The sequence below is a fragment of the Astatotilapia calliptera genome, chromosome 6 (assembly GCF_900246225.1).
Source record: "Astatotilapia calliptera chromosome 6, fAstCal1.2, whole genome shotgun sequence".
NCBI classification, from domain to species: Eukaryota; Metazoa; Chordata; class Actinopteri; order Cichliformes; family Cichlidae; genus Astatotilapia; species Astatotilapia calliptera.
The window spans coordinates 7819890-7833508 of NC_039307.1; the positions used below are offsets into that span (position 1 = coordinate 7819890).

Sequence of the window (13619 nt, forward strand, 5' to 3'; positions counted from 1 at the left end):
ATAAAAGGATTTTTAAGCTGGTCATTACAGTGCTGTAGAGTACATTTCAGTCTTTTGACAATATATGATACTGCTGACACAAAAAAAACTACCCTGCACTTTTCAGTACACCATTAGAAAGAGTTGCTTAAAGTCATTTATCTGTCATGAGTATGCGCAGGCCAACACCAGCCAGACGTTGTTATAGTACCGAGAAGTAGCGGACCCCCACGGGGTCCTGCAGCAGTCTCTCAAAGCACACGGCCCAGCTGGCCACTCTCCTCTCAGTGTGGCGCCGGTGGCTCTGGACACTAGGCAGGCTGGCATTACTGTTGAGGCTGTTGTCACTGCTGCAGCCCTGCAGCTCCACGCTGTTCAGCTCTGTTCACACACACACACACACACACACACGCACACACACACACACACACACACACACACACACACACACACACACACACACACACACACACACACACACACGTCAAGTGAGTTGAGTTAATTATTATTATTGATGAAGTTCATTTTTTGATTTAATTTCTATTTTAATTACACAAGTGCATTGAAAGCAGCACAGCCTTAGGCTATATGGTCCAGATTATTCTAGTTATAATATAAAGTTCTTCTTTTTTTTTTTCTCAGCCTGTTTTCTTCTGATTGCTGGGGCTTTTGAGTACCTGAAGGCAGGCCTATCAGCAGCATGGAACTTACCAGGGAAACAGTGTCCCAGGAGACAGTCCAGTGAGACTTTCTCGTCCCACAGACATACCTGCTGTGGATTTCCATTGTTTTGTTTTTTGCTTTTTAACTCTCAGAGTGTTATTGAGCAAACTTTCATCAGTACAGTCACAACAAATCGGATACAAACTATGTGATTGATTATGGTACATCAGATTTTTTACTCCAGATGATTTGTTGTAAATGAACGTCCATTATAAGTCCCTTTAACCCAGTGTTTCATAAATAACCAAAACAATAAAATATAACTAGTTTGATACAGTGAAGGTCTAAGATCATATAAAACGACACTTTTACACTCAAATGTAAATTACCTCACAGCAAATATCAGGAAATTCATCACATGAACATTTTTTGTAATTTAGTTGATGACAAATGATGCAGTCATCTAAGATTCTGTATCATGTGATACTGCGATTTACAAAGTTCACATCAAAGTGAATTTCCATAGAAAAATAATTCATGAATACAATGAAAAAAATATGCACTTCCTCTTTTCCTAAGGTCAAATCTGCATGTAGCCACGCTTCACTTGTTATCTTTGTGTAACAATTATATTTCCTTATCCAGATCATATACTTGAAAAGAACCAAACTGGAATTGAAACATTACCTTTGTATCTTTAACAGTGGAAATACTATTGCTATGGTGCACACCCTTGGTTAAAGATAAGCTGTATCACTGTATTTCAACAGACCATTTACATAGATTTTTGCATTAACGCGTCATCATTCTGTTTATTTTTCCCACTGCTAGACCACAGTGCAGCCATGTCCCTAATGCTTAGACAAAATCAGGAGACAGAGAAAGAGTCACACTGAGAATAATCATAATGGAGCTTGAGGCCTGATGAACTGAAAGTGGGTTGCTAAGTTGAGATAAAACAAAACACAAGAACAGCCAGCGGGAAGACATCACCGGTCAGGTGCCCGAAACGACGCACATCCTGTAAATAAACTAAAAAGACCAGTATTGAGCCTACAGCTAAGGTCTTACATGACTTAAAACTTGGAAAGATACGAGGCTATTAACCGAAAGTCCATTGTGAATTCTGCTTCTGCACATTTTTCTTGCGTTTAATGTTATCAGTGACAGTGTTCACATAAAAGGTTATCTCTAATCAGTTTTTCCAAACCGCTTGGCTCATTCATTCGTCTTCAGTTCTCAGCGGCATAGTAAACAACTACAGGGGCTCCTCCTAACATTAACAGCAATTTCTCACTGTGACCGAGAGGCAAACATTTATCCATGTATTGTCTAAACCAAGTATCCTGTTCCATGTCACAGGAGCTGGAGTCTATAACAACACACAGCCAGGACTAATTATCAGTGTATCAGTGAGACAGGCTTATAATACAAAGTCATGGCACAAAAGAAACAACAGGCTTAAAACGACCAAAAAAAAAAAAAAAAAGCCTCAGACACGATTTCTTGGAGGTTTTGTTATTTACTTGCTTTACATATATTTATTTCTTTACCTTGCATATTTTCCTCTGCAAATTAAAATCTTAAAAGAGAATCTTTCAATACTGACTGCTTTCCGTCCTGTCCACCACCATCCCTTTTGGATGATATTTTTGATTTTAAGCCAAATGCTAAGCGGGTTATAAGTGATGTTTATGAGCTGTTGAGTAATTTTAGGCTGTCCACATTGCAATCACTTAGGGAACGATGGGGAAGTGATCTTGGCCAACGGATTACAGATGAGACTTGGCACAAGATAATCAATAGCATTTCTTCATCATCTATTTGCCTTAAACATGTGGTGATTCAGTTCAAAGTTGTTCACCGTCTCCATTGGTCTAAAACTAGACTGAGCAAAATCAAGGATGGGTTTGACCCCACATGTGACCGGTGCAAACGAGAGCCTGCTTCCCTATTTCACATGTTCTGGGCGTGTCCAAAACTGGGTAGCTTTTGGAAAAGCATATTTGAAACCATATCCAACATATTTGGTGTTCCAATTGCACCCTGCCCGTTTATAGCTATTTTTGGAGTGACGCCTTGTGATGCCAGTCTTTCCAAATCACACTCTGATCTTCTGGCCTTCTGCACTCTTTTGGCCCGTAGAATGATATTATTGAAATGGAAAGAGCCACTTCCACCTGTATATGGGCAATGGGTTAAGGATGTCATGTACTATACTCAGCTGGAAAAGATCCGCTACACTGTAAAAGGTTCGGTTCGGCGGTTCTATGACACATGGCAACCTTTTCTTACTTACTTTGAAAGATTAAGTCCGGATACTATTGCTTAATGTGCGTGTGAGTGGGGTTTTTTTTTTTTTTTTTTTTTTCTCTTGCTGTTGTTCATTTATTTTATTATTTACTTTGTATCTGTAACTTTATTTTATTTTATGTTATTTTGTCTCTCCTTTCCTCTCTGGCTGGGTTTTAGTTACACTGTTCTGGGGGGGTGGGGGCACAACTGTTTGTTAATTTTGCCATAATTGTTGTTGGAAGCAATTCTTTGTTCAATAAAAAGACCTTGATCAAAAAAAAAAAAAAAAAGAGAATCTTTCACATTATTCTCAGCCAGAGTTTTACTTGTCTGCAGACACAGCTAAAGGCAACACTTATACTTTTTCCTAGCTCCCATGAAGTCTCTGCAGTAGAGTCACAGCTGGCAGACATCTGGATCCACACACAGTCTTGGGTTCACCCTCTGATGATGACATTTATGTCATTTAGATCTAAGCAGATGCCTGTATCTCCCAGAAAGCAACTATAAATCATCCAAGCCAACAGACATACCAAACAGCAAGCTTATCCCGATCAGCAACTCCATTTCATACACACACACACACACACACACACACACACACACACACACACACACACACACACACACACACAATTGCACTCCCTTATGGCAGCAGCCTCCCATAGCACTACACTGAGCACCACCACAGTGCAAACACTACATGACAGAGATCCCAAAGTGTTAACACTGCCTGTCAAGCCTCCGAGTCCCAGTTTGATCCATCACTGGCAGGCTGCACTTAAACAAGCCTAAACAAGCCTGATCCAAAAAGTTGGATCTTTACACACTAAGACCCCCAAAAATCTGTAGTGCCAGACACCACAGGAAAAAAAAACTCCCATCCTCTGTCTACACCAAGGCTTCAGAGATGTTTCAATGGCAAAATTTTAATGTTGTTACTAAAAGGCATTTTACAGTGACAATTATGATAAGCAGTGAGTGAGATGAGTAAAGTAAGATTTACAAAAGGAATTTCTTAGGATTCTGTCCAATAACAGAAATTTAAAAAAAAAAACTGACACAAAGTTTCTAACTCGGTATTCCACTGAAATTCCGTTTAATTTTCAATAGATGAGAAACAGCACAGCAAACACAAAGTGAACTGTAGGAAAACCACAACACTCAATCATTGCCCTACTCAGACTTTACAACATTAACAGCTGCTGTACAGACAGGTTAAACTCATTTATTATCCACCTGTCAACTGGTAGTTCCAAAACCATCTGTCTAACAAGCAATCTCCATCTTGTGGTATTTTTCTTTAACTTCCTTCACGGGCCTAAAAAAAACAAACTGAATTTTCAACATGAAAAACCTTCTGCTGTCCAACATGTTGGCTTCATTGCTTCCCTGTGAACAAAATCTGCATTTCCTTCAGTTGGAAAAACAAGTATTCAAAGCTCCAGCTATCTCCTCACCTGGGTAAAGCTGGTAGGAGCCTGTGTGGTGCCAGCGGGGCAAGTAGCGAATCCTAAGGGGTAACCAAGTCCCTCCATCCATAATCCCCCTATCGGGGCCCCTCATGAACTCCAACACAAGAGGGCTGAACGCATAGTCCAAGAAAGGGCCCACATACACACACTCACACACACACTTTTACACCAAAAGAGAAACAGAGAGAAGGTGGGAAATGGAAAAAGAAGGAGGATATAATGAGAAAGAGAGAGAGAGAGAGGTTGCTGCTGGTGAGCAACCTGGATGACAACCTGAGAAAGCACAGAGAGAGTCAGGTCACAACATGCACACGCACCTGCATGTGCATTCACACAGCTCTGTGAGCTTCCAGCCAGGGTAACCGATACAAGCACACACAGGCCTCAGAAAGATGAATAATTCAAAGCCGAGAGAGAAGGGAGATAAAAATGCCGGGCACACGCGCGTAAGGAAGGCCACTACTGAGGCTAATGAGGCCTGCAATACAGATGTTGTGGCGCATCTGGTGGAATCCAGTGGCTACATCAGGGCTGGTATATAAGGAGATGATTTAAAGCTACATTTTACACATTCTTTTAATTTTTTTCAATAAATCAGTCTAAGCATTGAAATGAGGCAATTTTAGACTTGAGCAATGGAAATGGGCTCCTACATTATGCAGGAGGTAAGCCGGCTAAAATCTACTCGATATACATAATTTATGCATCATAACGTATAGTGATTTTACCCATACGGCGTGTGTGTGCACAGAGTTACATTTCTCTCACTTGATCCTGGTGACAGTGATCTAACACAAGACAAAACGAGAACACCGTTGCAAAATGAGGAACCTCATTAGTCCCTTAGTTGTCATGTTCCCTATCTCATGCAAGAAAAAAATATTAAAGGAGAGAAGTCTCACAAACAACACATTCTATCTTCCAGAGACATGCATTGTGGAAAAAGTGATGATAAACACTTCTACATTCAAGCTCACAGTAAACACGTCCACCATAAAATTCAGCGCTTCCCACCCCCCGTCTTGTTTCTCACCTCCTCTGCATTCTTTTATCTCCCATCTGCCATAAAATTTATCTTTCATATACATTTATGGGGTGTTAAAGCACAGTTTATCACAAATTAGAGCCAGTCTAACAAATCATGAAAATACACTGTGCGAATGGTCTGTCATCCTGATTAAAACAACAGTACCAAGACAACTGAAAAACAACAATGACAAAACACTAGAAAAGCACATCCTATGCAGCTTTCCAACAAGTCTCACGGAACTGGAACTGTTAGTTTTTGCATCTTGTTGGCACAGACGTTAAAAAATGCCTATTATATAGCCCCACCATGGGAAGATATGTAAAGTGAGTTATACAACCACTGACGAATGATCAAACAGCGTCTGTAACGCCTTCCCTTTGCAACACCTTCTCAGCCTGGAAACTGGCAGCCTGAATCTGATCAAGGCTTCTTCACAGATATTTGCAAGCCGTGATGACAAAAAGTGAAGTTCTATCTCGTCACCTGGGAGGAGACTTTGTCTGAAAGTTTGTATTAGTACAACTGTTGCAGCGTTTTTTAACTTTTAAATATTACACTGTGGTAATATGTGAACCATTATATCTAATCTACATCTCTGTATCATAAATACACTTCTAAGGATTACAGAAGCAGAAAAAAAACCTACCAGTTGCTTCGTTATTATATTTACAAATTTGGCTTTATATTTAGCTTGCAGCCAGCCACCAGCAGCAGAATAAGCACAGGTGTGGCAGAAAAGCAGGCCAAACTAGCTCGCCTGTTGCTAGAGAAGTTATTGAAAGCAGACCAATGTTAGCTGGGTGCTACTGTGAGCATGGCCACGATGAAACGCAAGACCTAAACTGATAAAATACTCGATACATGCTAAATGAACCGCATCCTAACAACTCAAGAATGCAAGGTTTTGTACAATTATGGTAAAACTCACAATGGAGTTTTCTTTTCCATTATCGTGCATTTACTGCACTTGAAAAATGTCTACTTTAATTTTACTGAACTTGCAACGTAGAAAAAAAACAGCAAAACTAAACATGTCCCAGCTTGATGAGGACAGAGTCGGAGCACTGAAGGTGGTGTAAAAGCCACCTCTGCAGAGAAATTGATGCATCAAAGTTATGGTGCAAGACAAAACAAGATCACCATTTCTAAAATGATTTCAGAACAGCATTTGTTTTCCCTTTATTTTAGTGCTGTTGTTTTTCCCCCTTCTAATTACTACACAAAACTTTAAATTTTCAATAAAATTCCCCAGCTCAAGTAAGAAGAAGACCTGAAAATGATACTGAAATAATACAAAAATTTAAGGCATATTTACTCACCTCCATCAGAGACTGCAGCAGACTGTAAAAAGCAGAAAGACATGAGTTAGGATCTTTCTTCATCACACAGATGACACACATTAAAATCAGCTCACACAGGGCATGAGGCCCAAGAGGCCAGAGCATGCACTTTTGGCCACATGGAGACACAGACAGACTGACTGAGTTTCTAATAGGAATGATTCCATTATCAACACAGTTTCACATCATGACACAGCCAGATTAGCACCCACATTCATTGTCTTCTGCGTGGGTGGAATCGTCTGTTAACTGGCTGCGCTTGCTCTACAAGAAAACTCAAAAGGGTGGGGCCTACTGTCTGGGTGTATGTGTGAAAAGGTTAAGGATGGGTCCCGTCTCCTTTCAATAGGCAGGTGTGAAGTTTCCCTGCTTATCTCACAATCACAAACAGAGAGATGAAGAAACTCATTCAATCTCCATTTTAACGGTTTTCAACAACACAAACACGCAGATGTTAATACAGACACATAATCAAGCCAAACTTACTTCAGCCTAATATCACATTTCCCTGACACAGACCCAAAACGACACTCAGAAATACACACATATGGCGTACAGTGGGTTTTTCTCTCAGACATGCTGAGCTAGGATGAGATCACTCAACGCAGACATCAGTAATGTAGATTACTGTGGAACAATGCATCACAGTGTGACTCAGGCCAAAGCCGAGCAGGAGACAAAAGAGGGAAAGAAAGGAAGGAAGAAAGAGAAAAATGGTTTGAGAAAGTTGAAAACTCCAAAAAAAAAAAGGGTTCAAAATGGAGCCTAATTTGCAATATGTGTCTTTTTATGCTCTTAATCTAACCGCTACCCTTGCTAATGGCAAACTTTCTGTTTATTCATGTTAAGAGAGCAGCCTGGTACCGAAGTGATCTGTAGGAATTTCCTACAGCGCATTTACCTTTGGGAAATTAACTTTTATTGAGCTCGTCATTACTCAGCACAGACATCAGAGTGTTCTCCAGATGAGCAGAAGTTTCTATAGGTCACACAGTCCATTCTTTAGAAATGCAACAACAAGTTGTGTGAAATAACATTGTTTCTTTCCGTGCTAAGGTTTACTGAATAATAAAATCATTCATTAGAAAGCAAATTAATGTGTTATAAGATCATTTTTATATTATACAATAAAGCTTTGAGCTGCAGCCTCATGTGCCTACTGTCAAACTGAAAGCTTTACTAGAGAGAAAAGTGATGCTATCTCAAAAAAGAAAAAAAATCCCTTTTAGTTGTAGTTATTTCATATTCACTTTAATTACCCAGATTTCTACCAGCAGCCTAGATAGGGAACAGCATAAGACAAAAGGTCAACAGTAGGAGTACACCTTTGTGTTCAAAAGAGTTACTAAAACTGAAACTGGTATTAAAATAAAAACAGAAGCACCACAAAGTCTAAAAAAAGGCAGTGTCTGCAACTGAGCATTACATTAGGTTCCAAACTATGCAAATTTTACAGTAACTAAAATACTGAAGTGGAAGTTCTGCTATTCTAATAGATTTGTTCACCTAAACACTCGTTAACCAATTTACAAAAACAATAACATTCTCTATTTGTAATAAGCCTACAGCATTAAAATTCTAAAATATCCAGACTCATATTCAATATGCAAACTGGGTAAATCTAGTTCATTTGAACCCTTGGTGCTGTCTGTGTATGTGCTACCTGTTGAATTTTGGCTATTTCCTCTCTTAAATCAGATCTAGTCCTGCCCAGATGGTTCTGTCAGTGTAAAGATGTTTTCATACATAAACATCAAACAATTTCAGGTGACCTTGAATTCTCCCTAAGTTACGTAGGTCTGGGGGTTTCCCATGATGCACCGAGTGCTTCCTTATCAATCACTATGTGTTTATATAGCTCTCTGCATTTAATCATTAGTTATTACTAATCTCTGGCTCTCTTCCACAGTCTGTCTTTTGTCTTGTCTTCCTCCCATCACCCCCAACCAGTTGAGGCAGATGGCTGCCCCTCCCTGAGCCTGAGGTATCTTCCTATTAAAAGGGATTTTTTTCCCTGCCCGCTGTCCCCAGGTACTTGCTCAAAGGGAGTCATTTGATTGTTGAGGTTTTCTTGGTATTACTGTAGAGCTGTTATCTTGCAATATAAAGTGCAACGGTATATGTGATTTGGCACTATATAAATAAAACTGCACTGAGTTACAATTTTAGAAGAATCAGGATGGAACATTTTTTATAGTTGTCTTTTGCCACATGCAGCAGGAAATTGTCCTCTTAAGATATACTACTGGAAAAACCATGTGTGGTTTAGGTAAGGGAGTTGCCTGGATAGAGAGTGCAAGAGGAAGGACACGGGATGCTCATTCGCTAGTGCGTTACCAGGGAGCTGCTAGGATAAAAACGGGCTAGTGTCCAATCGAACATCCCCGCATGCTGCTCAGTTGAGTGATGTCGAGAAAAGGTCAGGGCTGCAGTACATGTGTGAAAACGGCTAAAGTTTCTCAGGGATTAACAATTCCACACTGTCCCTTGAAGTACAGAGGTTGGCGCCAGTGGATGGAAAGAGATTATTCTGAAGCAGCTGTTTGTGGTACAACCACGAGAGAGGATAACCAAAAATTACCAGAGACACAAAGTGATTACACTTATTAGAGCAAAAATCAGATTCACAACTCACACGTTCCCAACAGCATTTACTGTGTCTATGTGTGTTTCTGTGGGTCAAGACATCCTGGCCTTGTTGTAGTTGTGAAGCCTACAGTATGTAATCAAATCAAATCAAATCAAATCAAATCACTTTTTATTGTCACATCACATGTGCAGGCACACTGGCACAGCACATGCGAGTGAAATTCTTGTGTGCGAGCCCCACAAGCAACAGAGATGTGCAAACACAACAACACAAACGAGCAAAATACAAGAATGTAAGCATATGGCCAACATCTGTCAAAGATGTGTCTTTTGTGTGTAGCATGCATTTTTTTGCATTTATGAATCTGTGTGTGTTCACCCCTATCCCCAATTCAGCGCTAGCATGATCACTTCCAGACACATGCTGTGGTGGAGAGGTTTGGCCCCTGATCGAGGCCCCTCTCCCCCGTTTTCACTTGATTCCCCCTCTAGCCTATTTTCACTCTCTCCTTCCTTTTGTTTATTCTTTTCCCAGAATGCTGTAGCCCCAGTCTTTCTTCCTTTCTCTCACTTATTCCCTTCTCCTTAAATCATTCTCATATTCTTGCCCTCCGTCTCGTTTCCTCAATCATTCCAGTGGTGTTTCCCTTCCTCTTTTGGCAAGTCCGGGTCATTCCTGACAGCCCACAGAGAACGATTGGGGCTTTTCAGACATTCCCTCTTCGAGTTCCTTTCTCAAGCCTCTATCTGTAGAGATGATATGTAGATGGAAAATACTTCAATTTAAGTAGGATACTCTCAAATGTATATCCCACTGTAAGGAACAAATGTGCTGCCAGTTCATAGGTGCCACGTGTGCTACTTTTAGCCTCCACTGGTTTCAGTTATTATCACATCTTCTATAATGTAGGCTGAGGATCGGTTTCTTACAGATATTAGTGGGCCTTTCATGTGTATTGTGGTGAACGCACTGATAAGATCAGCAGAAAATGACACAACTTTAGAGACTGGTGATCACGATTACAGTTGTGGAGAGCTTGTTTGTTGTTGTTGTTGTTGTAGGAAAAAAGCAGAAACTATGTGTAGGATGTCAATTCTGGTTAAGCAAGACAGAGCTGCAGATAATGGTTCTTTCTTATTAATAAATAACACATTACATCTCAGATTAGAATCCCTTATGATATTATATTGCATAAAAGCCCATTTCTGTGCTATTTTGGACAAAAAAACCATTTAGATACAAATCTACCTGACTAGTATGATATCTGCATTTAGTTAACATTTTTATCTAATGTTCTCATTACAAGTGGACAAACTGAAACTACAAACTTCATCATATATATGTATACGTATAGTATAAAGCTAATCTCATCAACAACGTGTGAGAGTCAAAAACAATGGAAAATAGAATTAAAAAGAAGATGAAATTATTTGCAAAACATTTAAACAATACATTTATTTGAAAATGCGTCTGTGTTATAAACTGTTTAACCAATTTAGGGCTGCCTATCCTAACTCTCATAGGTTGAGAGGCAGGCCAAGTCTGGACAGGTTGCCAGTCTGTAGCAAGGTTTAGCACAGACAGACAACAATTCATGCTCATATTCACAAGTATGGTCAATTTTAGGATGACTAACAAGCAGAAAAACCGAGGTCCACACAGAAAGGCTCTAGCTGATTGATGCATTTAAACCCACTGATATGGTGAGGTGACAGTGCTCACCACTGCGGCACTCAGAGGTTGGGATATTGGTGACCGATGACAAAACAGCCAGTTTCTTTTTTTTAAATCCTTGGTTGTCCTGTGGAGTACTAAGAACACAAGCGAAATAAAAAAAGGAAAGAAAAAATGTCCAGTCCGGGTGGAATCCCCCCCCCCCAAACAAAACAGCTTGGTAGAGTGCCCCACATTTTTAAACACAGTTACTTAGATAACTTAGTGAACTAGATAACAAGGTGATGGCTTCAAATTGTTGTCAAATCCCTAGAAACACAAACATGTTCAATTAAAATCCTAAATTTTGAGAAGCTGAAGCTAAGAAATGTTGTTTAATGTAACTTTTTATCATCAGTTGTTGATGTTCTTGTTGACTCACAGATGAATTTATACTAAACAGTCGATACTGGAAAACAACCATAACGAACCACATCACGACTTTGATCTGGAAATTCACAAAAATGAATGTTTTCGGTGAAAAACTTCATAAGCTTATTTTGGTATTCTAGGAAGCCATGTGCACTGAATACTGACACAGTGGAAGGGTTGTAGACCGTTACACAATGATCACATCACTGTGACACCCACTTTAACAAAAGATAAAAGCTGAATCACATGATTGTGCAACATTTAGTGGCAACACACCCTGGTCTGAACCAAAAATTCAAGGCTATGTTTTTATTAACAGTCATTTCACGTTTTTCCATTTGATGGCTTATCGGGACCTCTTTAGAAGAGAAAAATTGGATTCATACATAAGACTTAATTACCTTCAGTAGGAACAGGGTGTGGTGTTGTGACTCTGTCATTCAGTAGGTTACATTACATGGAGGTTAGAAAGTATTTTTTAGTCTACAGGTCAAAACTTGTGTGTTTACCCGCATTATCCTGCTTTTAGCTCCTTGAACACAAATTGCCACCTTGCAGATACATGCCTGGACTGCTTATGCTGTGTGTGTGCATCTGTGGCTGTTTCTTAAAGGTGAGAAGCAAAAAAAGCACAAATACTTTGTTAATGTACTCAGGTACATTACTGTACTTGAGTATTTATTGTTCTGAAAACTTTTATTTTTACTACCTACATTTGCAAATGAATGCAAAGTATTTCCATGTACTAATATTTTATTATTACATTAATATAGCTTTAATTTACATTGCATAAAAATAGATCATATTAGAACTGTCGTTTAAAAAGTTACTTTTTACTTTATTACATTTCAAAGTCTGTACTTTTTCACTTTACAGAGTAAAGAACAGAAGTATCTAAACATCTGTCTAAGTAAAGAATATCTGTGCTTTTGCCGCCTCTGCTGTTGGTGGTTATTGCTTGCGGAGGTCCAAATCCTTTATTAGCTGTGACTAGCGTGGAACGTATGACTTACATCATCTGTTATGAAGCCTGGACGTCGGGTTCAAGCTATGACTAAGCACACTGTACAATTTACAAATGCTCACTTACAGGGTCATAATATTGAAACTTCGAATGTAATAAAAGTCTCTTTAAACAACCTCAAGTTTCCGAAACATGCCCTGTTTACGTTTGAGCGTTTAGGCAGACGGCAGAAAAGGACATTCTGTTTTAATGGATGACACACAGAGTGACCAGTAGCACTTAACAAGGTGAACAAAAATGTCTATCTGTGGGAGAAAGTGTGAGGGATAACATATGCAGTCGCACACACAAAGACTAGACTGTTTGTACGACAGGAACCTGTTCCTGGCTCAAACACTGGAACTTAAACGGCCACCCTTGGAAAGGAAAGAGATTCTACTCTTAGAGTAAAAGATGACAAAAATATAAAAGAGTGCTGATCATGTCTTGTGATTTTACATCACTACAGGAGACCACACCCATAACTGAACAAATGAAACATACACACGAACACACACAGAGATTCTGTCCATAAAAGCTGATTTAGAATTCATAACACAGATTTTCAGACTGCACACATTCATAAACACACACATCCATCTGAGGAGGAAGCTGTTGGGCTAACAGTCTCAATGTGTGCGTGCCACTGTGTTTACTTTTAAATATGAGGTGAATAGTGGCTGCCATTTAGAAGACCAGAGTAATCCTGCCAGGACGGGGGCTGTGAGAGAGCCTAGCTTGAGCATAGCTTAACTCAAGAGAGGCAAGGATGGAGTGAACAAGCTGATTAGGTTGTAATGTTTCAAACAAAAGTCAAAGAAAGGGTGTGAAGCTGTGAACATGAGCAAGAACGTCTTCCATGGAACCTCTGGGTTAGTATCAAATTTAACAATTTAACCAAAAACATATACAAATCAATAAATAACACAGAGTAGCTTCTCTGAGTTGCCTATATCAACATCCCTGCAAATATGTATCCTCTGGAATTCTAGGATAAATCCCTGCAGCGCACTAAGAAATCAATATCCACTCTCAATGAAAGGAAGGAATGCGGATAGTGTTTGTTTCCCCACAAAAGAGCCACACAGGAGGTGTGACTCAGAGGCTGCCCCGGTGATAAATTTCTGTTTTACTTGGCTTGATGCCTTAAACACACTAC

General features: G+C 39.6%; 1 protein-coding gene across 7 annotated transcripts in view; it reads right to left on the reverse strand.

Moving 5' to 3' along the window:
• rgs12b (regulator of G protein signaling 12b) overlaps positions 1-13619 on the reverse strand; it is a 44062-nt gene that overhangs the window by 8413 nt on the left and 22030 nt on the right. For all 7 annotated transcript variants that reach the window (XM_026169954.1, XM_026169955.1, XM_026169951.1 and 4 more), the window contains exons 6-7: positions 6762-6783; positions 191-360 (exon numbers count right to left, since the gene is read on the reverse strand). In XM_026169954.1, the coding sequence (XP_026025739.1) occupies positions 191-360; positions 6762-6783 (192 nt within the window). The remainder of the gene's footprint in view (positions 1-190; positions 361-6761; positions 6784-13619) is intronic.